Below are 23,722 nucleotides of genomic sequence, written 5' to 3'. Positions count from 1 at the left end.
ACAAGTCTGATGGATGTGACCAACAAATCAATGGAGATGGTTCCTCCCATCAAATTTACATCTGTAAAAAAATAATTAACAGCCTATATCAAGAAACTAAGAGCCAGTCTTATATATTTCAGAAATTAGAAGGGGGAAGGGCTATTTCTTTTTTCCTGGAAAACTTCATGTGTGACACAAAGCTCTGCCTTTTTCTCTTCTGACAGATCACTAAAATTGACAGCAGTTTTGGCTGTAGTCCTGGGAAGTGTTATATTACAGGCCTGCACTGCTCCTGTAGTCCAGGTCACAGTCACTATGAAGGAAAACAATCAGTGACTGGAAGGGCAGAGCAGCAGTCAAAGGTGGTTAAAAAGAGGACAGCTTTGTGGACCAACAAGCTTTATGTCAGCAGAAAATGGAAAACATTACTGCCATATTGGATCAGAAAATGCCAACGTTATCTGGCCACAGGTATAACTTGGAAGGAAAGGAGGACCACATCAAGAAGAAATGCACATTTAGAAATGAGGATGGGAGACCTATATATATAAATCAAGCAACCAAATATTACATTACATTTTGCAACACTGAAAACAGAAGCATTTATAGAAGTATCTTCCTTTAAGCAGTTGATTCAGACTTGTCCTATCCAATGCATGTGGATGGAGGGGGAATTTCCCATCCACATGCATTGGATAGCAGAAGTCTGAATCAACTGCTTAAAGGAAGATACTTCTATAAATGCTTCTATTTTCAGTGTTGCAAAATATAATGTAATATTTGGTTGCTTGATTTATAGAAAGGGGTAGAGAGGAACAATTGCTGTAAGTATAAAATAATTATTTTGCAAAGAAAAATTGGTTCAAGACTTGTCCATTTGTTTGTAACTAAATTGTTATGATGTTGCTTACATATTCATTTAGAAAATCTAAGTTAGATTACATGATGTATTTTTTCTTCTCAAAAAACACACTTGATTTTTACCATTTTATATTGGTACCAGAAAAGTGCCTTAATGCAGTTATTCACCATTTTTAAAGGATGAATCTTGGTTCATTCTTTGTTTAAAACAATGTTTAAGATTTGAGCAGCTGCTTACATGTTTTTTACAAGATGAAAGGCAGAAACATCCAACACATGTCCATTTTCCAATCTTTTAAGAATCCATAATAAATATTCATAGCAAAATGAAAATAGAGAGCCTTCAGTGCTTGCTAAAGTTAATACAAACCCATTTCTACTTCATTGTTCTAAGAAGCTGGGCCATCTTCTTGGTAAAAGTAAAAACAGAAATAAATAGGAAATCAATCATAGGTTTTCTGTGCCAGCTTAAAGAAAGTCCAACTGAACTCAATAGTGCTTTCATTGGTTGTTCACTCTTGTAGAAGACTCTCATGTTTCACATTTGGAAATGTTCCTTTGTAATATATTCCATTAGAAAGACTTTTAAAAAAGATTTCTTACTAGTGATCATAAGACCCAAATATGAAACAAACTTGACAGTCTCTATTGTCCATTGTATCTATATTCCACTTGGTGAGATGTTTGGAAGTCTCTTTGTAGTCCTTGGTTCTGATGTTTAGCTTTGTTATAATCACTACCCCTGGGCTGGAGAACTTTGAAAAGTTGTGTGTATTAGAAATCTTTACCACTTCCTGAACTGTACACTCAAGATACAAAGGTTTAAGTTCATTATGACGTTGTAGTAAGAATTTAATCTTGTAAACAACTTTTTCCTAATCAGATCAAATTCCATAATATCAAGAGACTAAGGCTGCTCCAAGTTTCATAAAAAACTGAGAACATGCCAGAAGAAGGCCCATCTTGGTCACTGAGGTATTTCATCCCTGAACATGGTCTTCAATGTCAAATCAAGATACTTGAGAGTTTTGAGCAATAATGCATACAAGCATCAATTCATATTTAGTGTAACTAGCTCAGTCATTATATATCCACAGTCCCCATTATTTCTCTGTTCCAATGAGTGATGCACATAAAATTGGATTTACCCGAAATATTTACAAATATATATATAATTCCTCCTTTATTCTACCTCTAAAAGCTCCCTCGGCTTCTTGCACCATTGCTAGGTTATAGAGATGACAGCAAGCAAGTCAAAGAATCCTTGATTAACTTGCATTTAGATTCTGCATATTGCTAAGCTTCAAACTGTGACTTGTAATAATTATGTAAGAAAAAGTGATACTTTTTAACTGAAAAAAAAGTAGAAAATCTGAAAAGGATTTTTTTCTTTATAGAAAAAGCGACATAAAAGAACTTGTCAAATTCAGATGCTGCATCATCTCTTTGGATGAACAATTCATTTTGAGCCTGCCACTAACCATGATACAGGAAAATCAAGCCAGACGGTTTCTGATAACTGAAATCAAAGGGAACATGAAGTTATTAAAAGTATTGTGAGTGACACACTGAAATCGAACACACAGATTTTTTGCATTCTGGCAGAGATTAAAGGGAGCTAGGCAACACAGACAATAAAGGAACAGATAAGCATTATAGACACATCTGAAACTAGACCCTAGCAAATAGCAGCACTGAGATCCAAGACAAACTAATACATGAAACTTTTAGAATGTCAGTACAGCAACCCAAAAGACTGAGGGGAAAAGGGGAGTTTTCCCAGTACTTGAGCTATGTCTGCACAAAAGACATCACATGCAGACAGGATTCTGGACCCACACACATTATCCTATTAAAATATTTTGCTAATATGCTTACTTTTCATAGAATTTCAACTTTTTTTTAAAGATTTCTGGGCTACTTCATGAAATCCTGCCGTATTGCAGAATATAAAACAAAACAGAGAATCTGGATAAGGTCTTAATTCACCATATAGACCAAACAAAGCAGTTAGAGTGCAGTACTGCAGGCCACTTTAGCTGACTGTGTTCAGCAGGTCAGCGGTTCAGATCTCACCGGCTCAAGGTTGACTCAGCCTTCCATCCTTCCGGGGTAGGTAAAATGAGGACCCAGATTGTTGGGGGCAATGTAAATATATGTATACATTGCTTACTGGTGTACACCGCTTAGAGAGTGCTTGCACTTAAAGCGGTATATAAGTCTCATAAATAAATAAATAAATGTAGCTTCTCCAAACATTGCTGAATTTCCAATTCCCCAAAGCCCAACCAGTAAAGGACAAGGAAAAGGTTACCCATAATCATCAAATTATTTTGTTATTGTTGTAATCGTGATGATTTGAATCATACTTTACTTGTTTTAGTTGTTTTTGAGTTTTATATTAATTTAAGCCACTCTGGAAAAATCTAGTCTTGAAGGCCAATATGTAAATGTAACGTAAATTAAATGCAAATGTAAATTAAATACCCTGGTGTAACAATTACAAAACCAGAGTTTTCATAATTGAAGAACATATAAATAAAAAGGTACATATTTACATGGTACCTTTTGACTGCAATAATCCCATTTTTGTAGCTGTACACTAAAGACCAGTCTATTAGTTTGCTAGGGACAAACAAATGAGTTATGGCTCGAGCTAATAAGAGGCATTGATATAACATTGATATACAGACATTGCATCTTTAAGCAAACAAAGTTTGGCAATGCAGCAGATAGAATTCCTAAATATGTACTTCTAGAAAGAATAAATGCAGTCTATTTTCTAATGCATGTACATCTTTCAATAGCATTCCATTTGCTGATTACTCCATCCAGCTCCCCAAATGGAGCAGTATCTAATCAAGGGTTTCTTTGGGCTTTTCCGTGAGTTAGAAAGAGATCACACTGAAGCAGTTTTCATTCTGCTTCAGAATGTAACGTAACACAGGTGCTGTTTATATTGCCTTCACAAAAGCAGCTATCATTAAAGTTGCACATTAAGTACCACATACCCTCTTTAAAATCTGTACATCCATTTTCATGATGCTATGTTTCCAAGTATATTCCTTGCTATAGTGATATTTAATAGTTTTTAAATTGTACTCTACACTCTTCATGCACCTCAATCAAGATAATTTAATCTTTTAAGAATGCCCATGCAAATAAAGTGATAATACAAATACATTTCTTTTAAAGAGAAGATTGGATTTTGACCAGCTTTTTAAAACCTGGTAATATTTTTCTGTCTTTTAGGTATGTTAAAATATATGTAATTTTCATTTATCTAACTTCCAAGTTATAGTCTTTACTTAAAAATGTAGCTGTCATAATGGAAACACCATGGTATAATCTACATATTTATTTTTATATAAAAATTATAGAGAATATACAATACCATTAAAATGCAGAAATACCATTGTGTGACATATTCAGCGTCATAATGTGGTTTGGCTTTGATTTTACGCAATGCACAAACCCATCACAATAACTAGTTTAGTTGATGACTTCATTTATTACACTGAGAAAATATCAATAAACAAATTCACAGATATAATGACTTGGTCCCAAAAATCTACCAGAAAAATCTTGTTCTACACATCAAAAGTTCATTTTTCCCTCACTGGCTATCTTTATACATGCAGGATTTTGACAATATTGTATACCTTGCCAATATTTCCTTTATGACCCACAAAATGGAAGAAAAGAGAAAAAACTGTAAACAAGAGAACTTGCCAGATGTAGTCAAGGCTTCAACTTCCGTTCTTATATCCATTTTCATCCTCAATGCCCTGCACATGTTGTAGGCAAATGACTTTAGCAGAAAAGCGGTTTGATTCTTATGGGAATTACAGAACGATTTAACTCCCTGGTTTTTATGTAACTAATTTGAATGACGCCTGTATCTGCAATTAATCTTATGGCTGATTTCAGTCAAGATAAATGTGCTAATAGAAAAGCAAACCACTCATAGTCAAGAGGTGAAGAAATGGAATTGGTATTTTCAAAAACCTAATAATTTACATTGAAATGAGGAAGGAAGGAAGGAAGGAAGGAAGGAAGGAAGGAAGGAAGGAAGGAAGGAAGGAAGGAAGGAAGGAAGGAAGGAAGGAAGGAAGGAAGGAAGATACACTCCATGACATTTAAAAGAAGTCTTAGCAGGAGTCCTCAACACTGGGTCCACGGACTGCCACTGGTCCACAGCTCATTGGCAACTGGGTCATGGAAGTGGCTGACAAGTGAGGGACATTCCACTTGCACAAGCGGCATGCACACATGCAAAACTATCCCCTGCCCGCCTCTGCTGCTGGTATATGGAGCCAGAAAGTTTGGAGGACGGTGATATAAAGAAATTGTTAGAAGACAACTTATTTGCTTTTTCCATTTTTCTATTCTTATCTCACCAGACAGTAATACATTTAATTCTGAGATTAGCAGATCCTCATGGAGTATCTATCTTGGGAGAAAAATGTTGCCCTCAATACTACTAAACGTCTCTATGTAAGTGCTTGTTTCATACATGACATTAAGTATACTTTATTTAATCTGTTCGTTGAATACTTCACAGGACTCCACGATGCTTTGATTCAATACCAAAAAGGTACTTTTGGAGGATGTGGCCGTATTATCATCACACTTGTCTGTAAATCTTTAAAAATGTAGATAAATAGCATCAAGACACTGCAATACTCTGTTCTCTATTTTACAAAGACATGGATGATGATGATTACTCAGTCCACTTTATACAGGCACAGGCACAGCTGGAGTAGCAAATGAAACAGATAAAAAACATTCTGGTCCAAGACTGCCACCTGTGCCTCCAGGAAAAAAGCCAGATCCCAGATATTCTTGAACTAAAAACTGATTTATTCATGACAATGAAATTGCATTAGAATATGCAGGCTTCAGATCACTTAGCTGACCACCTTAATCACTTCCATTTTATCTCAATTCTCTTGTACTTTTTCTTATCTACTTCCAAAGAAATGGTGTATTTTATGGTAAAAAAATAGTTCCTGGATTAGATTAAAATTAAGTTATGGAATTAGATGTGGTTAATATTCAAATGACATCAGAATACAAATCCATTCTTTTAAAATTTCATGGAGATGTATCCAAAACAGATGAGGAAACAGATTTTTGAAATCCCAGGAACAAAATCCTAACTATAAAATAAAATTCCTAATTACTGCCATCAGGAAACAACTGATTAATATCTGTTTTTCTACTAATGCAATTAAATAATCCAATAATTAATTCATTTCATTTATTATTAATTTATTTCAAAACAGAAAAAAAAATTTGATAAGAGATTTCCCAAAAAATTGTCCCGTTTTTCTTTTACAGTAAGTTCAGTGCAGATCAATTCATTAAGCACTGTTATGATGTGGCCTAGTTCTTTACATTTTGACTATGTGAATCTGTATTTTTAGTCAATCATTTCTGTTCATTAATTTGGTTTCATTTGTATAAACAATCTACACACTTTTACCAGCCATTAAAGACAGGTACACAACAGCATGATCTCCATCATGACATCATTGTGTCTGTATTGTTATTTTCATAGGTAGCCTATGGTTTCATATAGTTAAAAAAAAATGCCAAGGCAATAAGTAGAATAACAATTAATATGTATATATTATAGTAGTATACCATATAATTTCCTGAGTACATAGTCAGCAGTAGCAAAAGGAGAAAGCTAAGAATCCAAAAAATGTACTACAGGTAGAATACATTTATAAACTATCTAGGACTAGGTTATAAATGATAAAGCAAAGGAACAAAAATAGTCTTGTTCACACATAACTCTAACCCATAATACCATTTTTGGCTTGGTGTGGTCTGTGAACCTGGCCACTAGGATACATTTAACAAGCCATGGCTTAACAGTTCTGGTTTAATATGCTGTAACTTTATCATTGTGTGCCTTTAAAAAGACTGTCCATCCACAATCTATTTTCTTAATCAGCTGAAGATTGTTGACTGAACACAGTTTTTACAGGCTTAGTCTTAAAGGTTCTAAGACAGCAGAGGAGCAACAAAAAATACAATAAATGCTAAAAGTTGTGCTACACTGTTTTAAAAAGAAAAGTAAAGAGATTCCAGGTATTCACTGCACTGCAAATCCAACTGGAGTGAATTAGAACTAAAACATAGCACAGATCTCACTTTCTTTCTCTAAGCTGCAGAACGCATTTACAAAATTCAACTGATTCCGCAGGACCATCAATTTAGAAACATAGAAAACTGAAGGCAAAAAAAGACCTAGTAGTCCATGGATTCTGTCCTTTGAGGTATTTTAATGGGTTTTTTTTTTTTTTTTTGTCAGATGATGGACATTTGTTTATCTCGAGAATGTTTAAACTCAGTTCCTGATGATTGACTCATTGCCTCCGCTGGAAGTTGGTTCCAAATCTCCATTACTCTTTCTTTCAAGTAATACTTTTTTAACATTTTTGAACTTCCCTCCTTGTCAGTATGAGGTTATGCCCCTGTGTTCTTGATTTTTGCTTAATACTTTATTGAAAATACTGCTTTCTAGAATCTTATTCACATCCTTAATACATTTAAAGGTTTCAATCATGTCTCTCCTTTCCCTTCTGTCCTTAAGGCTATACATATTCTGTTTCTCTAAACTCTAATATGCTTCTGCCCATCAGACCTTGTGCCTTTTGTTGCCTGTCTCTGGATCTGCCCAATCTTATCTGTGTTTTTCTTTAAGTGAGGTCTCCAGAACTGGGCACAGTATTCCAAATGGGGTCTGACTAAAACTCTATATAGTGGTGATCCTCTAATGCTGCACCCCAGAATTTTTTTTTGTAATTTCTATATACTATATAGAAAGGAGTCTAAAAGTCTAAACATCAGGCTATTACTGTCATAAATTCGCACATTTCTAATGAGGTACTGGAACCTCAGATGTTGTCCAATTTCGCCTATACTTCTTTGAGTACATTAAGAGAAAGATCATCAACACAAAACCTAACATCATAATCCTTCAGTTCAATTCTACACTTTGACTGAAACAACTGTGAGAGCTGTTTACTATTGGGACTTGCTTCAAAAGGGGGGGGGGGTAGAGCATATAAAAACTGACTGGTTGTGACTGTGGACTCCATTAGGTTTCAGGATGGTTATTTTCACAGAAAATTGAATTGTTGTTGCTCTGTTGTTGCCACTGGGAACATTAAATACCCATTCTGTAATAATTATTGTCATTATAATAGAACTTTCACTTCTTCTCATGCAGAGTTAGAAAACAGATGACATGGCATCTACTATAGTCAACTTTCAGGCCTCAGTCAAGTGAAACATCCAACCCTGTTATGTACACCACTGACCACAACAAAGGCTGTGGTTTCTCCCACACTTGCTTTAAATAGATTTAAATTAATGCTATTCATCATTGGGTAAAAAAAAGAAGAAATATAAAAGTACAGTAACTTAAGAAAGACCAGCCTGGCCAGGACATTGGGCAATGTTTATACTATTATGCTGGCTTCATAGCTATAAAAGCAATGGATTCTATTCAAAGGCTTTTCTTAATGTTACATTAGGAACCTTCTTTTCTTTTTTCTTTTCTTTTCTTTTATTAGTTTTATTCATTTATAACATAAAATGTGAAAATACAAAAGCAAATAGCAAGGGACAACAGTAGAGAAAGGGAAAACAAAAAAAAGATGTAATGAAAGAGAGGGGAAGAAACAAAAGGCATTGACTTCTGACTCTTCCTGTTGCAGTAAAATCAGACATTAAAATCAAATCTCAACTTTTTACATTTCTATAGTAGAATGCACTAGCCATTTCTGTATCAGCAAATCAGTCTAATCAGTAAAACCCAAAATCATAATATCATTTTTTCCACCTCAAGCACAAAGTCCAGAAGCGGTTTTCAAGTAGAAACAAAAGTACTTATGTTCTTTTTCTTTTATTTGCACAGTCAATTTGGCCATCTCTCCTAGCATAGACTAGGAACCTTCTTTTCTGACTGATTGGATCCATCTGCTATTTCAGGATACAGGAAACAGCATTTAAATCATGTGATATTTCTTTTCTGAAAACACCTGGGAGAATTCTAAGAAATATTAAAACCCTAGCATACTGCCTGGCTTTATTTGTTTCTGTTTTGGAGAAAGCTTAGCCTCATGACTGAATAGGTGCCAACAGTTCATGATATAGCAAATACTCCTAAGTTCCACTACTGTTAGGGTTCAAATTAGAATGAATGCTTACCATCTCAGTTACAGCACCAGGGAAATTGCAGTTGTCCTCATCTAAATCCTGCTTCTGTCAAGTACAATCACTCACTGCTAACAGTAGAAACAGAATCTTCTGCTTGCCAGAATAGAAAATATTCTTTTCTATGAAGTTTTAGATCAAGTGTTGAAACCTGGAGTTGAATATAAAATCTTTTGGCAGTTAAGATTAAAAACCATGCAAATATTTATAGGTGACTCTTCCAAGTCAAAGGGTAGACCTTGCAGAATTCCATTCTGAACATGTGAAACTTGAAGGAAGGGCATTATCTTGGCAAACCCTTGACAGAATTTTGTACAACACTAATTCTCACAGGAGAGACAAGAGTCAGAAGTATGAGAGATCAGATCATAAGCATTTTAGCTGAGAGATTAAGTTAATTCATCACAAAAACTTTGTAAGTGCAAGAATCAAGACTGGCTGAAGTGTTAATAATGTAAATAGCTCTTCTACAATTTGATCCTACAGCTGTTTTCAGATCTCAAGTTGGCGGAGATGTAGGGACAAGTTACCTTTAAGTCTCTTTGGGGAGACAATTCTCTAGTATCAGACTCTGCTGAAGTGCTAAACTGCTAAAATCTGCATATCCTCCCACCAATATCAATAAAATGTTGGAAAACTATGGTCCAAACTAGAGTTAAGTGTAATATAAAAATCATCTTGCAGCATCAACATGCTCTATAGGTACAGTTTGCATTGGTATAAATGTAACTGAACAAAATGCCTTGGAAAAGGTTTACAATCCTTCTGCTATAATTCATTGCTTTTGATACAACTCAGAAAAATATGGATACTCTGCTGCCTCACTCATATTAGGATTCCTTATGTAAACGGTAAAGCATAATTAGCCGAATATGTAACGTGCACAGATATATCCCTATCACAGTGGTTCTCAACCTGTGGGTCGGGACCCCATTTGGGGTCGAACAACCATTTCACAGGGGTCGCCAAACAACGCAGTCTGCCATTTTTTCCCCTTTTCCTTAGCTGTGCTACTCCCTTTTATTCTATTGGCTTTTGAAAGCCAATAGAATAGACTCTCTTGAATAGAGTCTAATTCTATTGGCTTTCAAAAGCCAATAGGAATTGTCCAAGCTGTCTCTGCCCTGCTGAGCCCGCCAAAAGTCCCATTCTGCAAACGGTGCTGCACCAGTTGAGTAGTCCTCGACTTACGACCAGTTGAGTAGTCTTCGAGTTATGACCGGTTGGGGGTCGCGGCATTAAAAAGGTTGAGAACCACTGCCCTATCACAAGGGCAGGTAGGTTTTCTGCAGGAACCAAAACATTCTGCACATACAACTTTGATTTACAATTGTTTTCCAACTGTGCAGAAGATACAAGCACCTCTGCTCACCTGCTCATCAGAATATCATTGAGATTTGCTTGCCTAGAACTTATTCAAAATGTTTCTGACTGTCATATTTAAAATCATGATCCCTCGTGATTTATTCATTTAGTGTACACACACGAATCCAAACAGTGTTGGATACCCAAATAATTTAAGTTCTAATACAGACGATCAAAATTACTTGAATCTAAATCCATTATGGCATCTGGTTCAGATATTGTGAATAAAGCATATTTAATGTTATTTAATGCTTAAATGTAATGCTTAAATTTAAAATGAAATTAATTATCTTTACTATGAGTCACTTACAATTCTGAAAGAAATTTCCAATCCATTTCAGGAGAAACTAGAAACCTCTGTGATCTTATATCTGCTTTTTATTAGTATAGAGCAGGTTCTCAGTCCATTACCTTGGCCATCTGGTTCATCAGCAAATCATGAATAACTGTACTATCATTTGAAAGAATAGCAATAATAACTAGAAACCCTAGGAAAATGCAACCTGATATAAGCAGACTTTTGTTTTATTTATAGTAAATAATAACATATTGAACAAGAAAAAGAAATTATTATTTAAAAAGCTAAATAATTAAGAAAAATTCTCAGTCCTACACTGATGTAGAAATAATGCGATAAAATAATATATATTTTTTTTCCTGGAAAGTATCATGGACTACAAAGACTTGTAATTATTTTATTTGCAACTTCCTATACAAGTATACCTGCAGAAATGCTGCAAAATACAAAATGATCTAAGATCAGGATGAGTACAATGAGTATAATTTATATATCAGAGGAGTACATTATAAAATTACAAAGCCCAAGTCTTATAATAGTATCCAATATATTTTATTATTGAATACATATCAGCTTATTTCAGATTAAAGACATGATCCCATCTCTACTAGACACTGATTTATTTCTAGAACAAAATACCTTTTCACCATTATCAAAATTAAATTGGCTTCGAAGCTAGTTTTGATTCAGTACTTAATAGCATTAAAATCTATATAAAACAACCTAATTCAAATGTAAAAGGCCTAACTTTTTCAATATACAGTTTATCATTTTGAAAAATTCCTCCTGAAGTTTTTTAACTATTTTTTTTAAATACAGATTGCATTCTTTAATAAATAAACTCACTATGGAATAAGGCTATGGAGTTTACTTCAGAGTAAAAATGAATAGGCTTGTGCTATTAAAAGTCATATCCAAAACAAACAATAGACAAAGCCGTGGACTATTGTGTGGCCAACAGGACACAGCTTTGCCTGCAGGAAAAAGGCTAAAAAGAAAAAAAAAAGGAGAAAAGAAATCCACACAGAAAATCTTTAAACTTTTTCACTGAACCCAATACTTGAGCTAAGAATCACTTTTAACAATGTGATCATGTTAGCTGCCGCAGTAAAAAACAAGGAAGTTCTTGCTTGAGTGCCTCCTAATGAACAAAGGTTAACTTTATCACAAAGGTCAAATGCCTGGTGGCGAAGGTTGTGACCCCAACAACTTAAATGGTGACCTTGCCACGTGCCTAGTATATGGGAGATTCTGATACAGATCATCTGGTAAAAGACTGGTCATAAATTTCCTGGAGACTTATACTCCCACAAAGCGTTTGCCACAGTCATTTCCAACTTGTCATTTGAAGCAGAATTAAAAGAATACAGATATAGATATAGATCCCTTTTTTTTAATGAAGGTTTACAAGAATCAGCTTTTTTTCCCCCTTCAGTACTGTAAAATCAGAGCAACATCTTGAGACCTCCTAGCAAATGATTTATTACTCAGGTTTTTTTAATATAAGGAAAATATTTTTTAGTTAGAAAATTGCATTTACTTGTTACTACATAGGACCAATATTTCTTGTGATTTAGCCTACTTGGAATAGGACAAGGTGGCTAAATAATTTTAAAAGTTAAGACTAAACTAGACTAAAAAAAGAAAAATGAAGAAAAACAGAGATTTTAAATCAACAGTGGTAAGTGAACTTTTAAAAAGAAAAGGACAGCTTGTCTAGTATGGGTTGAGCATTAAATTACCTCAGAAGAGTATAAAGTAATAGTAATAATATATGAAGTGAAGATATTGCAACAGTTTTAGTACACATGTGAGAAAAATCTTACACAATGTGAATTTCTGTCCATTTCTGATAACTTCTGACAAAGTTTTATCACATAAAAATGTTGAGGATTTCTGAATTGCTCTTCAATTATCACTGCACGTAAGCTGATTTTTGTGTTATTTCTTCATTTTATACTGGCAAATTTCTTACTATAATTAAGAGGTTATCACCTTTTGGAAACATCTGACAACAATGGATGTCTAACACTTGTGTTAGTGTTCGCATCTGATGTAAACTGTAAACTGTCACATACATGTGAGTTGGGTGGCTCTACAAATTTAATAAATTAAATAAATAAAAAATAATTAAATAAAGGCTGGTTTCATTACTACAGCTATCCACGGGCAGTTAGCGAGAACCTCACTGGTACTCTGGGGTGACAAAGGATTCTGGGAAATGTAAGAATAAAGCAGATGTCAAATACAATCTTTCTTCCTCGTTCACAAATAATGAATGCTGCCAGTGATATATTGCATATAAAGATAATAGGAATGCCTTTCATTCTTTACAGGTGATTACTGAAATATTTTCCAAAACATGGCATAAAACATGTGATATAATACATACATGTAATAAACCCATAATAATGCACACTTTAAAAGCAATACAAATCTATTTTTATTTATAAATAAAACTACAAGTACCACCTGTATTTTATATAAAAACACTGCTGAACTCAAACGAATTAAGTTTTAAACAAATTATATGGTTCGATACCTTTAGTTGGTTTCCAAAATAATTGAAAAAGTTATTCAAAATGAGATTTGGTACTCTTCAGTGATAGCAAAGCAGAAGAATAGTAATTAAAATATAACAATATGCTTTTAACATCTATAATGACAGCAAGGGGTTATATTTGGCCTACTTGTATTCATTGGGTTTTTTTTTCCACTTTGTGCATTTTATTTTTTCTAATAATATTATTGCATGGTTATAGTTCTAGAAAAGTTTTTATAGCTGTTTAGCTTTTTTGCAATGTTAGTGATTAACAACTTTAAATAACTAAAGTGAGAAAGGAATAACATTTAACAAATACTTTCGATGAAATATCATGGATCCTTTAAAAATCAATTTAAAATTTGCATTGTACATCAACAAATGTGCAAAAAGAGTTTGCAATATGCCCTTAACACCAAATTTATTAAACGTTTGTATTTTTAAATCTGTTCTTAATTCATGTATTTTTCCACTCAGCACACTATATATAGCTATGAACTCTCACAGAGGCCACAATCTATTATAAACATTTGCACTTAATAAAACCCAGTCATTATTACACACAAAACAGAGATCCCAAATAAAAGTCATTGACTTACAGTATTGTTTTTTTTTTTAATCATCTCTTTCTCAATATTTTCAGAGGCTTCATTAGTCAAAAGTGCATAATAGTTCATATTCAGAGCACACCACTCTGTGTGATTCCGTAGCACAAAACCAAAAATTTAACTGCATATACCAATTATCACAGTAACACTAATACATATAAAGCTGTTAAGAGACACAGGCAACTTCACTTTTGTACAAAACCACTTAAAAGTTAACAATATGCCTCACATTTAAAAAGGCTGCATACAAACACAGATGTATGCATTTAACAAATTGAAAAACCTATGTCTTTTCTTTTCCACATCTGAAATAAACTGAACTCTTAGAAAAACTAAATTACAATGAGTTGCTTAGAAATATCACTCTGGTGCTTATGTTAGCCTCCAAAAGTCGTAAGATAACAAACTTTCTCAAAGCAGGCTACAGAAAAATGTATCGTTTTGCATTAAGAAAAAAAAAAGAATGAATATATCTATTTTCCAACATGCAGCACTGTTAAATTAATAAACCGTCCTTCAAAATCAATAATATTCTATTTATATAGAGCAATTACTAAGAATGTCTTTTAATTTTTCTTCCTTCATTAAGCAGAAATTTATTTAATCTATAGCTATATATACCAGCTGGTAAGGCCTCCATCTTTGTACACTTCTTTTTAAGTATGCTAACCAATTAAACACTTGGCTTATATCATAAATATTGTTTTCATTTCTTTTCTTCATGGCCAAATTTACATCAAATGAAAAAATAATTCTTAAAAATTGCACAACATTCTAGTGACAAGCATTTTCGAAAGGCATTCTAATAAAGATGCTTTAAGTACACTGCACATTAGGCCTATAGTGAAAGACACCACTCTTCCACAATCACTTTTTTTTTTTAACAATGTTGCAGTTTTACACAATCTATAGCCCCTCTGCTTCTGAGGACATCCGGACCACCATCAGAGACACAGTGCAAAGCAACAGTTTAATTAACTTACATGGTCAGGTGCAAGCACGCCTCGCACTGGAATAACCATTCAGTTAAATCCTTGCACAACAAACGTATTCAACAATGTTAAATATAGGCACTTACCTGCCGCGTGCACAAAGTATGCCAAATATAAATCGAGTTCCTTAACAGAAACCCCTATGTGATGGGGCTGTACACACAGCCCTGGATTTGAGCACTGTGGGGACTTTACAAGGCGTTCGCCATCAGTACTTTCAAGCGGAATACCTTTAAATAAAATCACCATAACAAGGTCCAGCCTCCAGACCTTATCTGCCTGCCGTAAACAGTCAATTCTTCTCATTTTGCCCTTCTGGTCTGGATTGGAAAGAACACAACAAGGAGGTTTTTTTCCTGTCACAGTTAGAACAAAATCTTCCCGATACTCAGGCCTGATGTCTTTCCGAAGCTTTGCCAAAAGTCTGGATGCCCATTTCTGTTTAACCTCAGGTTTTTCGCTTAGCAATTCATCCTTCACCGCTCTTTCTTCTTCCTTTGACATGCGCTTTTCGTGTTTTTTAAAGTATTTTCGTTTTCGAGCTTGTAAGTTGAACCATGTATACGCAAATGCTCGGACATGGGGAAGAAGTGCTTCAATGAAGGGATGAAATTCATCCTGAAAATAATCAAAGTGAAAAAAAAAATTACCACAAGGAAAGCTGAGGTGTGAAGGGTTTGTTGTTTTCTGAACTGGTGACTGTAGCTTATAACTAGGCCAATAACAGAGCAACACTTACATTATGTACAGACATAAACGTTTCTACATCGTGATAAAACAATAAAATCTCTAAAATATATCATGCAATCAACTTTCTGCTGTTACTCAGTCCCAGACACTAAGTGCTGAAAATATTTTGCCATAGCACTGTGAATCGCATTTGCTAAAACAAGAAAATTCAATACAACTCATGGCACTGACTTTGCAGCAAATGTTATTTTGGGTCCGAAAGGTGAGACTCTTAAGCTTTAATCAGCTGACTTTACAATAGTTCAATGTAAGTCAACAAGGTAACTCCAAAATCAATTATTTCAAGTCTGCAATAAGACCACTGTAATTTTCATCCATTTTTTAAAAAGGAAGTAGTATATTCTTTTGCTTTTTCAATGACCCTCTTGTGAGTGTGACCAATATGCTATATGCTTGCCAAATTGGCAAAATTTTAACTTTTGAAAGTCTGAACATGTTCAATCAATTATCATCTGATATATGATAAAAAATATTTAATTCAAGGTTAATTCTGTGAACATAACACAATAAAATGCTAAATAAAGTGAAATATATCAAAAGAATTTTGCACTAACAAAATAATAATAATTTCTACACACAATAAAACAGGAAACATTCAACAAAGCTTTCTGGTCTTTATTTAGGAAACAATAATGGCATAGAATATATTATGGCTTTAATACTGTATACTCTAAGCCACAAATATTTTTTAAAAAAATTGAGAAATAGAATTGAAAAGCTAGTGCGTCTTAAAATGCATTGTATGTATGCATGTATACAAAGGCTTCTGCATTTTTTAAAAAAATATTATGTGGACAATCGTTGCTAATGAAAGCATTGTCTACCTTTTTGTGTCTTTTATATGAATTTTTCCTGTTATAAAACCAAAAAGTGGTTTTAAACATTTCTCCAATGTCTACCATACAGTAAGAAAGATTGCATTGTAAATATTTAAATAAATAAAGCATCCTTCACTGCTATAAAACACCACCTGAAATTAGTATCGGTGCCCATTATTGATACATATGCAGTTAGTTATAAAACCATGTATAGAAAAAAATGTAAAAATGTGATCAAGAAAATGCACTATTTTAAAATATTAGGATGTCTCTTACTGAATCTGGGCTTTCTTGGTAAGAAGAGGAAGAAGCGCTGTTGGCATACTAGAAGACAACATGGTCTTCCTCGTGTTGCTAGAAGTATATGTCCTTCGATACTGAATGTCTACGGTGCAAATCTATATACATGCCTATTCAAAAGGATGTTCTTGTGAATTCATTGAGACTTACTTCCCCTAATAATGAATAAGATTGACGTCTAAATTTCTTAATTCTTAATTTAATTGATTAAAACTAATTGATTAAAACTAATCAATTCTTAAAATAATTTGATGGGTATTCTTATAAAGGATATTGTTATGAAATGCTAGAGGAGTATCTAAAATTCCTTGATCAAATGTAGGAAATTTCAGAACCAAACAATCAGGGATAATAGAGCACAATATACGAAAGAGTTTTACCAGTTGGATTTGGTGCTATCTTCTAAAAATAATTACCAGTTTTCTACCAATATAATGAAAATATTGAATTGTATTAATTTTCTATAGAAAATATTTTTCAAAATAATATAAACTAGATTAAGTGTATTGCCAAATTTTGAAGGAAAAATGGCTTAATATTTATACCGTTTAATACATGGTTACATGGAACAAAGTAGCAATTTACATAAATCTCATAAAAAATAGAAAAAATATTATATTGACAAATAAATAGCTATATTTTCAAACATTTTCTCTCAAATCCAAGCTATTCACTAACAGGAGCTACAACTAAAGATAAAACAATTATGCACAGAATAGAAAATGTTAAGGCCTTTCTCATGTGCATACATTTTATAATCGCCAATGATACAAAAAAAAAAAAAAAATTGGGAATGCTTATCCTTCTATGCCATACCAACATCTACAAAATTACCCATTCTAAAATAAAAGATTACTACAAATCTTTGTACTTTCTTAAATGCATCTTGACCTTATTTTATAAACTTTTTTTACCATTTATTAACTATACCTAGAGGCTCACATTTTGAAATAATGTTACCATATTATGAAATCTAGCAATGCTAAATATGATTCAAAAAGGAAGACAATAGCTTAAAAATCTACCTAAAATATTCAAAATCCACCAAATGAGTTTCTTATAATGATATAATTAAGAGATTCCCCACTGCTGATATAAGTAATGCTATCCAGATTGGCTTCCGCCAAACAGTGTATGAAAGATCAATTGTTCAACAAGGATCTGTCTACTCTATAATACATTGTCTTAAAAAAAAATAAGGAATATTATTATGTATATTCACAATTAAGATAACCAATATTATTATGTATATGTAAGATGAATTATTGATTTCCAGGTTAGCCAGAAAATTTAAGAACATTTAGATGTGGGTCAAAATTATTTAAAAATTAAAAGTAACAACTACCACCCCAAAAAAGAAAATATAGCTATGTATGGTTTTATTTTTAAAGTTGTAATTATAAATAAAAGTGCTAGAAAATTAAATGAAGAGTTTTAGGATTTTTTTATATATCACATGATCCCATTTATATCTTTCAGATTGGCAGGAGAGGAAAATAACAAAAGTGAGTTTATAATACTTTTTATGGTTCACAGCTATGGGTTCTAAATAACAGTTTGCCATATTTATAGATCCATTTGAATTATTTAAGAAAAATCTTGTTAACGTATATTTGAATATGGAATATACAACACAAAAGTCAAGCATACATATTTAAGTAAAAACATAACACAGCAATATTTAGAAACAATTCACTGGTCTGCTCCATTTGAAACTTTGTCAGATTTATACACTTTCACAGCATTAATATTTCCATTGTCCATAAATCTACATAATAATCTTCTCTTATCTACATAATAGCTTATATTAAAATAAAGCCAAAACAGTATATAATAAACAGCAAACAGGTAATTTCCCCTATATTACAGGATAAATGTAGAAAGCCCCTTAGCAGGTATTATATTCTAATCTTCCAGTACTGTGGATGACTATTTAAATTTAAAGAAAATAACATGTTAAGCTAAGCCTTTCTTAATTTTGAAATCAGGTGCCATGTGCACAACTTTTTAAACAGGTTCTCTATAAAGATGTCTCGGAATCACTAAACGTTTCCAAATGTACTATGAGACTGGAAAGCAACATGCCACAGAGTAGCTCTTAGGTTAAAGACCAAGGTACAAAAAAAATAGATCTGAAAACTTATAAATGTGTAGCAAGGCCTAATAAAATAGAGTCACCCCCCTTGTGGGAGGTGGCAACCGAGAACAGATTATTGTGTTTAAATAAAAAAATATTAGCTATTTTAAGAAAGTAAACAAACAGAAAATAGATCTGACTTGAGTTTTCTGTGAGAGATAAAACTTCTGAAAAAGTTGGCTTTGAAAAATTCACCCTCAAAATGCAGTAGCAGTTATCTTCTACCTATAATCAATGTAAATCAATGGAGTTTAATGGCATTGTGTAGTACTTTTGGTTTGATATGTTCTTATAAATAAATCTATTCTTTAGCTCTAGGTGACAGCTTTTGTGAATCACTGGGCACAATTCTTTCCAAGTTATTCATTCCTAAGTTTCTATTAGAATATTTGAAACGTGTATTGTTCATTCTTCCCTCTTTCCGGTGTTTTAAAGGTGTTCAAAGTGCTCAATTCCAAACTACCCTTTTTGTCACCATTTAGTAACTAAAGTATGCAAGTGTTGTTGTTTTTCTATAGGGAACAGAAGTGCTGAAATGGCAATGGAAGAAACTACACAATTTCCCTAGGAACTTTTCCGGTTTCACTGTTCAGAAGGGCAAACACCAAAGGTCTAACAAAGATTATCAGTTAGAAAAAGAGGGGGCGAACAATGTAATTTGCTAAAACCATCAGCAGAAGCAGAAATGCAAGTTATTTTTCTGATTTTAAACCGTGGCAACGTATCTCACAAAGAGCACGGATGGGGGTAGTGTGGGAATGTTGCCAAAAAAATCTGGCGCTGCATAAGAGTTTTCTTTGGGGGGGGTGCAAAGCGCTAAGGGGTGTGGGGGGGGGGGGAGTTATGCAGGGAGTTAGAAAAGTTGCCGAACTCCTAAAAGTTCGCAGCTTCCCAGAAAGATCTGCCTGGGTAGTATTTAGGCGTCATCCGCACAACTCTTCAAATTTCAAAGTAACGCAATCAGGAGATCTGGGGAGGCGCGAAGTGGGCTGGAGACCCACTTGGAACGATTTGCAATCCACGAAGAACTTCGCTCAGCTGCAAACAAAAGGAACCCAGCAACTTTCTCCAAACAGCAACTCCCTTCCCCGCCTCCTTCTTTCCCCGGGCAGGACATTACAACAAACCTAACTTCCCAAAGGAAACAACCTCAGGCAAATATGACACCCGAGCAAGTGACAAGCGTTAGAGGCAGCCAGGAGGGCAGCTCTGACTGGCGATGGGTAGCCCTGCTCAGCCGCCTGGCAGGAGGCTGCTGGACACTCCGAAGATCCCGAACTGGGCCGTGCAGGAGAATAACGGAACGGATTGCAGAACTGCGGCCGCTGCAGCTAGAGCGGTGCGCAATGTGGATTCCTTAAAGCTCTTAAGTTCTCCATCAAAGCGCGCTGCGACGTACGGGAGGGAAAGTTAGAGGCTTAGGTGCAATGCATCTCTACAGATCTCCGGTTCCGACGAGGACTGGAGCACACGTTGCACGCCGCGTACGGGCAAAGGCTGAACCCAAGGCTGCCGAACACAGTACACGTATACCCAACACCAAAGTGTGCGAGGACTTTGGGGGGGGGGGGAAGCAATGCAGCTCCAGCAGTCCGGGAGGCGGGGAAAAGAATACACGCAGCGCTCAATTACTTAATGCTACACTTTAAAAACAACACACAAAGCATCTAATTGTATCTGGGTTGCGTTTGTTCCACGTTCGTCCGCTTCGGAAGCACAAACAGTAAGTATTGATTTCAGATGACCAAGCATGTAATGCTGGTAAACACGTGCAGATCGTCCTAAACACCCCACATAACGCAGACATCCACACCGCATTTCGGTACGAACCCTCCCCATTGCCGAGAGACACCCGGTTTCTCCAAACACAAAAAACTCGCACATTCCCATATTAATTAAATAAAACCTTAATAACAAGGCGCCATTAGCCATGTGTCTATACAAATGGCCGAGCCAGAGCAAGAATGTAACCTCGCGGAAAAGAAAGTTACTTTCCGCAAGCTGGGTCTCGCCCTCCCGCCCTCGACGCGCCCCCCCCCGCAACGCTCAGACGACCCTCCCGCACCCCCCCCCTCCGCCATTCCCCTCCCCCCGATTCAATCCGAAGAGCTTCTTACCTGGGTAAGGCAGAGAGGAGAGTACATGATTGCTGTGGGGGGTTTGTGGCTTGGAGGTGTGTGAGTGAGAGGGGGAGAGAGGGGGGGGGAAGGAGAGAGAAGGGGAGGGGAAGGAATAGAAAGAGGGAGAGAGAAAGAGAGAGAGAGAGAGAGAGAGAGAAGAAAAAAAAGAAAGGGGGAAGAACCGAGCCTGCTTCTTGCTTTCACATTTCCAACTCTGCTAAACTGCAGCCAGCGCTGATCAGCTCCATGGGCTGAACTTTAACCCCGCCTAGAGTTTCCCTACACTACACACTATACATGTCTACTGTACCCAGGCGTTAAAGGCATAGTGCACACTTCCCCCCCCCCACCCTCCCCACGCTTCCAGCGACAGCGGCAGCAGCAGCAGCAGCAAGCCTCGGGCTCCAGCTTCTCCGGGTGCCTGCCAGCGTGCCTCCAGCCAGCTTCTGCTCCGCTCTGCACCGCTCCACAGCAGCAGCAGCAGCAGCAGCAGCAACTCGCTTGCTCGTTCGCTCGCTGCCTTGCCCGGGGGAGGGGGGCTGCAGTGCTACTGCTCGGCCAGCCCTCCCTATCCCAGATCCCCGCGCTCAGTGCATTACTGGGAACGCAATTAGGAGCCGCTTGCAGGTCGGGCTCCCGAGCGGCAATAGGCTATGCAGGATGGGCTTAAGGAACCAAAACTTCTTTTTGGCATTTCGGTGTCTCTCGCCCACCCACCCCCGACTCCCATGTGCACACACGTCTTTTTTTTTTTTTTTTCCCTTTCTCTTTCCGAAGGATTTCGAACTAAACTTTTCTACCGCTCATCTCCTGCAGATTTTCTGCCAGGAAGAACCATTCATAAATCTGATGGTTGCAATATCTGTCCAGAGGATTCAGCTCACTATATCTATCGTGAACACACTTCTCCATGTAGCAAAATTGTATTGTTAAGGTACCCCAAAAAAGAATTTTCTAGATTTTCTGCCAGGAAGAACCATTCATAAATCTGATGGTGGCAATAATCTGTCCAGAGGATTCAGCCCACTATATCTATCGCGAACACACTTCTCCATGTAGCAAAATTGTATTGTTGGGGTACCCCAAAAAGAATGTTCTGCCTAAGTGAAATTCTTTGGGGTTTTGAAAGTTATTTTCTTTAAATAATACAGATGACAATGCATTTACCTACAGATGCTGACATTCATCAATCTGTATGGCTCATTTGACAAAATAATCATGGTGAGAAGCTCAGCACCAAACCATACTTTCCAGCTATCTCATGAATGTCCATGCTTGTTTGTTTCCACTTTGAAAATGTTAAAGCTTTGCTGCTTTTACTAACAATGCAGAACTTAATGACTGCATTGCAACCCACAAGAAGAAAGCATCAGTATTTACTACTTAAAAGTGATTAAACTAAGAATCCAGCCTTCCATCCTTTATTTATCATAATGCATTGTTCTGGCACAAGAAAAGCTTTGGTTTTGGGGGTTTGGAAAATTGCCAGCCAGCCAGCATTTTCTTGCCCTGAGCTTTATATTTTCTTTCCAGTCTTACTAAATCTACTAAGTGGAGTCTTTTCTGATCTTCTTTCCATTTCCCCCCACCCCCCAAAAAACAGCAGTCTTCAGACACTTGACAGATCCATAACCATTCATTTAAAAAGGGGAAGAGGATACCACAAGACAAACCACATTCTGCTTGCCAGTCTTCCTTTATGGAGCTTAGATTTAGGCGCCTTGAAAGTTTAAAATGTTACAGACTTATTAAAAAAAAAGGCAGGAAAACTTTTAAAAGTCTATTCAGGGGATAAGGCCTATGTTACTATATTACTTGATTCATTTTGAATCTTTCATTCATATCTTATGATTTGTAGGTTGCAGATAGTTGATTTCAGTGAAGGCTTTACTTTCAGTTCCAAGCTTCTTAAGAACAACAACAAAAAAAAGTGGTCAAGATACCTTTGATTAAAATAAAGCCATGGAAAAAAATTTAATGGGATTTCTTCATTTTCCAAGTTTCCTGGACAGGATTTTCTGGTTGACAAAACTTGCTTAGAGAAAAAATACTGAGGAAAAACAACTCAAATACCATGAAAACACCCTTTTTATTACTTTCTATATGCTCCAAATGTGGTTTGCCCTCCTTCTTCATCATTTTCTGAACTCCAGAATGTTGCTCGTCCAGAGAACATTTTCCTGCCCTCTGCTTTGTATCCCAGATGTAGATTAGGTGTAGTTCCTGCTGCTTACCACAACCAGTCCAGCTTGAGGCTATTCACAGTCCCTACACCAGACACCACACACAGGTTTTGGCATCTGTGGGGCACTACAGCCACAAATACTTCCAAAGCGGTGTCTGTGGTGGCAAGGGGAAGCTGAAACCTCTACCCATGGTAGTGAAAGTGCCCCATTGGTTAGCCACAGACTGACAGCTTGGCACCAGTTGTAGCAGTCCCAATAGTTGTGTGAACGGGCAGACAAGTTAAGCAGGCACTGGGTTTAATGAGACCACTAAGCTTATTTTGTTGAGCAAAAGACCACAAAAACTATTATTTTTTATGGTTTAATACCGGGTTTTTTTTGGGGGGGGGAACTGATGATATTTCTGTTTTCTATTGTGGGTGTCCATTTCAAACTTTCCCCCTTTCCCCCACACTTTCCCCCACCTCCTTCCTGATCGTTCTGTGTAACTTAAGCCAGATTTTTTGTTGTTGTTGTTGCTCCAATTTC

At 35.7% G+C, this 23,722-nt stretch overlaps 1 protein-coding gene across 8 annotated transcripts in view; it reads right to left on the bottom strand.

Annotated features, from left to right (window-relative positions):
* NFIA (nuclear factor I A) overlaps positions 1-21,354 on the bottom strand; it is a 292,392-nt gene extending 271,038 nt beyond the window's left edge. For 3 of the 8 annotated variants that reach the window (XM_039339047.1, XM_039339041.1, XM_039339043.1), the window contains exons 1-2: positions 21,006-21,349; positions 14,970-15,501 (exon numbers count right to left, since the gene is read on the bottom strand). In XM_039339047.1, coding sequence (XP_039194981.1) covers positions 14,970-15,501; positions 21,006-21,032 — 559 coding nt within the window. In that variant the 5' untranslated portion in view covers positions 21,033-21,349. Of the gene's footprint in view, positions 1-14,969; positions 15,502-16,727; positions 17,183-21,005 lie in introns of those variants that run through there. The other 5 variants (XM_039339046.1, XM_039339045.1, XM_039339042.1 and 2 more) reach the window with 5 other exon arrangements.
* Between the last annotated feature and the right edge of the window lie 2,368 nt (positions 21,355-23,722).

This window comes from Crotalus tigris, unplaced genomic scaffold, assembly GCF_016545835.1.
Source record: "Crotalus tigris isolate CLP2741 ecotype Arizona unplaced genomic scaffold, ASM1654583v1 scf7180000017729.2337069, whole genome shotgun sequence".
Taxonomy (NCBI): domain Eukaryota; kingdom Metazoa; phylum Chordata; class Lepidosauria; order Squamata; family Viperidae; genus Crotalus; species Crotalus tigris.
The sequence above is the reverse complement of the archived record's forward strand: the minus strand, read 5'-3'. Positions and strand labels throughout refer to the sequence as shown.